Source organism: Mandrillus leucophaeus, unplaced genomic scaffold (genome assembly GCF_000951045.1).
Source record: "Mandrillus leucophaeus isolate KB7577 unplaced genomic scaffold, Mleu.le_1.0 Scaffold1434, whole genome shotgun sequence".
NCBI lineage: Eukaryota > Metazoa > Chordata > Mammalia > Primates > Cercopithecidae > Mandrillus > Mandrillus leucophaeus.
The window spans coordinates 105,366-110,428 of NW_012101404.1; the positions used below are offsets into that span (position 1 = coordinate 105,366).

The 5,063-nt window shown below is 39.7% G+C and overlaps 1 protein-coding gene across 1 annotated transcript in view; it reads right to left on the reverse strand.

Moving 5' to 3' along the window:
* ZNF732 (zinc finger protein 732) overlaps nt 1-5,063 on the reverse strand; it is a 30,237-nt gene that overhangs the window by 18,882 nt on the left and 6,292 nt on the right. Inside the window, 2 exon segments of the mRNA XM_011974269.1 lie at nt 3,197-3,292; nt 3,790-3,916. Of these exon segments, the coding sequence (XP_011829659.1) occupies nt 3,197-3,292; nt 3,790-3,916 (223 nt within the window).

The following is a 5,063-nucleotide window of genomic DNA, read 5'->3' on the forward strand; positions in this document are numbered from 1 at the left end:
AAGCAACTCTCTTTTCGCTCATATTTTACTAGGTCACTCAATATTTAATTAGATTATGTTAGTACAATAACAAACTCAGCAAGCACAGGAAGGACTGGGAAGAAACCCAGCTCTATGACCCTTGGAAAGCATTCCCTCAGTGCAGGGGGCATGGGGGCACTCAAAGAAATACTATGGGTTCCATGCCAGCTATGAGTGCCCAGCAGGCTGTGGACTTCAGTCAGTGGCTTCTATAGAAGGAAGAGCCGAGAAAACTCGTGAATTTGTGACTTGGTTAAGAAATGGGTTGGCTCATGCCTGTAATCCCAACACTTTGGGAGGCCAAGGCGGATGGATTGCCTGAGCTCAGGAGTTCGCAACCAGCCTGGGCAACATGGTGAAACCCCGTCTCTACTAAAATACGAAAAATTAGCCGGGCATGGTGGCGGGCACCTGTAGTCCCAGCTACTTGGGAGGTTGAGGCGGGAGAATTGCTTGAAACCAGGAGGTGGAGGGTGCAGTGAGCCAAGATCATGCCTCTGCACTCCAGCTTCAACAGAGCAAGACTCCGACTCAAAAAAAAAAAAAAAAAAAAAAAAAAAAAAAAAAACAGTAAAAAGTAAAAATGGAAATATCATATAATCCAGCAATACCACTTCTGGGTATACTACCAAAGGAAATTAGCACCTTGAAGAAATATCTTCAGCCCCGTGTTCATTGTAGCACATTTACAATAGCCAAAATATGGGGGGGGGGTGTGTATATACACACACACACATATATATACACACACATACAGTAGAATACTATTCAGCCATAAAAGAAAAAGAAATCTAGCCATTTACAACATGGATAGATCTGGAGGACATCATGCTAAATTAAATCAGCCAAACAGACAGACAGACAAAGAAACTGCTGCTGCTTCTCACTTAGACAGGGAATCTAAAAATGTAAACTCATAAAAGCAGAAAGTAGAATGGTGGTTGTTGGTGCCTAGGGGTGGGACCATAATGAGATGTTGTTCAAAGAGTACAAATTTTTAGTTATAAGTTGAATAAGTCTGAGAAATCTAATGTACAATAGCATTAGATTAGCAAAATAGCATTGTGTTTATAGTTAGTAATACTATAATGTATACTTACAATTTGCTACAACAGTAGGCCTTAAGTGTTTTTATTACCAAAAAAAAAAATGGTTATCTATGTAGGTAATAGATGTGCTGATCAACCTGACTATATTTTACAATAAAATATATGCATATCAAATTATTACAAAATATGTGCATATCATTACATTGTAAACATTAAATACAGTTATACTATTTTTACCAGAAAAATCCATATCACACATACACAGATGTACAGTAAGTTCTCACTTAGTGTAAAAAACAGGTTCTTGAAAACGGCAACTATAAATGAAGCCATGTTGCTATATACCAAACATAACTCTTGTTTATATCAATTAAACTCTGGTAAAATTTGTTTGTTTGAGACAGAGTTCTGCTCATGTCATCTAGACTGGAGTGCAATGGCGTGATCTCGGCTCAATGCAACCACTGCCTCCCAGGTTCAAGTGATTCTCCGGCCCCAGCCTCTCGAGTAGCTGGATTACAGGGGCCCCCTCACCATGCCCAGCTAACTTTTTTTATTTTTAGTAGAGATGGGGTTTTGCCATGTTGGCCAGGCTGGTCTTGAATTCCTACCCTCATGATCCACCTGCCTCAGCCTCCCAAAGTGCTGGGATTACAGGCGTGAGCCAACGCACCCAGCCCTAAGATTCGCTTTCTAAAATGATACGTTGCTTCACTTAGTTTCCAAGAATCTATCAACAATGTTAAGAATTTACTATACACAGTGGCTCAAGCCTGTAATCCCAGCACTTTGGGAGGCCGAGACAGGCGGATCACGAGGTCAGGAGATCGAGACCATCCTGGCTAACACGGTGAAACCCCATCTCTACTGAAAAATACAAAAAACTAGCCGGGCGAGGTGGCGGGCGCCTGTAGTCCCAGCTACTCAGGAGGCTGAGGCAGGAGAATGACGTGAACCCAGGAGGCGGAGCTTGCAGTGAGCTGAGATCTGGCCACTGCACTCCAGCCTGGGCAAGAGAGCCAGACTCCGCCTTAAAAAAAAAAAAAAAAATTTACTATACACATATATAACTTATTTAGGTATATGTGAGAGAAACATATTTTTATATAGCTATAGATAGACAGATACATCTCAATGACAGAATCTCAGGCTTCCTACTAAATAAGACAAAATTATAACCGTTACTAAGAAATAAGGTAACGATTGAATGCTTAATATTAGCAATGTTCTAAGCTGGTTAATGTCATAGTACATTTAAGAAATCTAGAAGGTGAGTAAATATTTTAATCCAGTGGGGGCCAAACCTTTGAATGAGAGGGCTTTTTTGCTTATCTAAGGTGGTGGATATCACAAAAATTATTCACCAACCTTTTTCTTTAAGTTCATCAGCTATCATTAGTATTAATGTATTTTATGTCTGGCTCAAGACAATTCTTCCAATGTGGCCCAAGGAAGCCAAAATATTGGAAACCTGTGCTTTAAACTATATTATAATTTGAAAATTTGCACATACAGAGTTTAAACCACAAATCTCAGTTTATACTAAAACAATAACATTCTGAAGTAACATTACATTTTTTTCATATTTAGGAAAATGCTTATTCTGATAAAACTGCTGAGTAAGAATTTTTGTAGAATTATATTTGCAACCTCTATAGGATTAAAAATCACTAAGCAGAAAAGATACAACATCTCTCTCTGGTGTTCCTGGGATTTCTGAACCAAATTCCAATATGTCCACTACTCACCTTACACATTTTAGACACGATACAAAAAGAATATTTGAAAAAAATACATTGACATAGAGCTCAATATACACATATTTCTATGTTTCCAAAAGCAATGGAACAGCAGTCAGATCATGCAGCCCCTTATAAACAATAAAGTAGACATTGGCTCTCCCTGTAAACTTGAAGGGAGATCACTAAAGAAAAAAGAGAATTCTTAGAAGACTTACCAGCGTGGGACAAAAGATGTCCCTATTCGTGAATATGAGAAAAAAATGCAGCCTTTTCAGAAATTATTTACATTGGAGCAGAGTTTCCCAAACTACATTTGAAGGCCTGGCTTCCTTCTTGACCTTGTTCCCCTGGCCTATGTCCTCTCCTTCATTCACTGTCACCTACCTGGGTGTTTGGCTACTGTCTCATGTATCTTCACATTGTAGGGCTCCTTTCTTTGCTCCAGAAAGGTGACCAGGTCTGGGTTAGAGATAGCAACACCTGTTTTAGTTTTAAAAATTAACATGACTACTGTTAGGGATTCTCCAATTACCTACCTAATACTATACTAAGCAGAAAAGAGAAATTATGGAAGATCCTAGATAATCCAAAAATTGTTTCCTGACAGAATCCTTAAAATATTTAAGTATTTTAAATCTGTGGGTTCTAAGTTCCACTACCAAGTACTACTGAATCAAAATAAGCAGTGCAAACTGTATTTTAAGATGTGGGAAACAATATTTTATGTCATTGAATTTCAAGAATTACCACTAACCTAGAATGGAGGACACAAATTAGCTCAAGAAAAGAGAAGGTTTACATAAAGATAAAACTTCTTAACAATATTCTTTTTTACACCAGAAAACTCCCAATAGTTTCTTAAAGAAAGAAACTGAAATTAATTCACACAAAGCAGAAGCTCCCAAGAGACATTCTACAAAAATAGAAAATCAAACTCTGAGGGAGTATTAGGAATTATGTATTGAAGTTATCCTCACCCAGGGAGACCAGGTTTCTGTAGTTCTCCAACATCACATCTCTATATAAATTCTGCTGTGCAGGATCCAGGCATTTCCACTCTTCTGGAGAGAATTCTATGGCCACATCTCTGAATGTTAAGTGTTCCTGAAAATATATATGTATCAAGTGACAGAGTTCTTAATTTGACTACAGGTGAAATGAGTTAAGAGAACTAGTTCTGACATGTGACTGACTGGGATTATCTGACAAAATAACTTTCAACACAGTAATGTTCTCTAAAGTATTCTATAGCTTCGCGGAAAAAGGAAGGCATTCCAACAGTTCCTGTTCCTGCAATAAAAATAATGGGCTACACTGACCTGCCCCTACCAAAACCAAGCAGAGTAGGCCCTGTGACCTCCTGGAAAAAAGATTGAACTCACCTCTCATGAAAGTATCTGGAATGCCTCACGCTTGACCTTAGCCTCGCTGTAATATGCAAGGAACTTAATTTAAAAATCAGAAATGTTTCCACCCAGAACAACAGACGGGGTCTGTGGGGAGGGCACAAGTGATTTCTCTTCAAATTGTACATGTGATCCTACTGGAAGACTGTGCTGAGAGTCACTTAGCTAAGCACTGCCTCTCAAGCTTCAATGCGCATAATAATTATTTGATATTCTAGGCCTCACTGTAACAAAATTTTGCAGGTTTGAAGAGTTCATGAATTAGCTTCTTATAGCAAGTCTTCTGTTAATGCTGATGTTCCTCCACCTAGACACATTATATTACCACTCGGCTAGAGAAAGCAGGCACAGCACAGTCCCTTACCCCAACAACCTTATCACAACACAAATACTTTTCATCCCAAGACAAGACCACAAATCATCATCCTGAAGCATTAGCATTCTCTGCCGGATATTTAAGTTCACAGAGGCTGGAGATGGTGTCAATGTCTGAGTAAGTCTGCATTTGAAAAACAACATGTGGTCCAGGCGCAGTGGCTCATGCCTGTAAATCCCAGCACTTTGGGAGGCAGAGGCGGGGGGATCACAAGGTCAGGAGTTTGAGACCAGCCTGGCCAATATGGTGAAACCCCGTCTCTACCAGAAATACAAAAATTAGCCGGGCGTAGTGGCGTGCGCCTGTAATCCCAGCTACTCAGGAGACTGAGGCAGAAGAGTCACTTGAATCCAGGAGGTGGAGGCTGCAGTGAGCCGAGATCACGCCACTGCACTCCACCTGGGCGACACACTGAGACTCCATCTCAAAAAAAAGAAAAAAGAGAATTCTTAGAAGACTTAACAGCGTG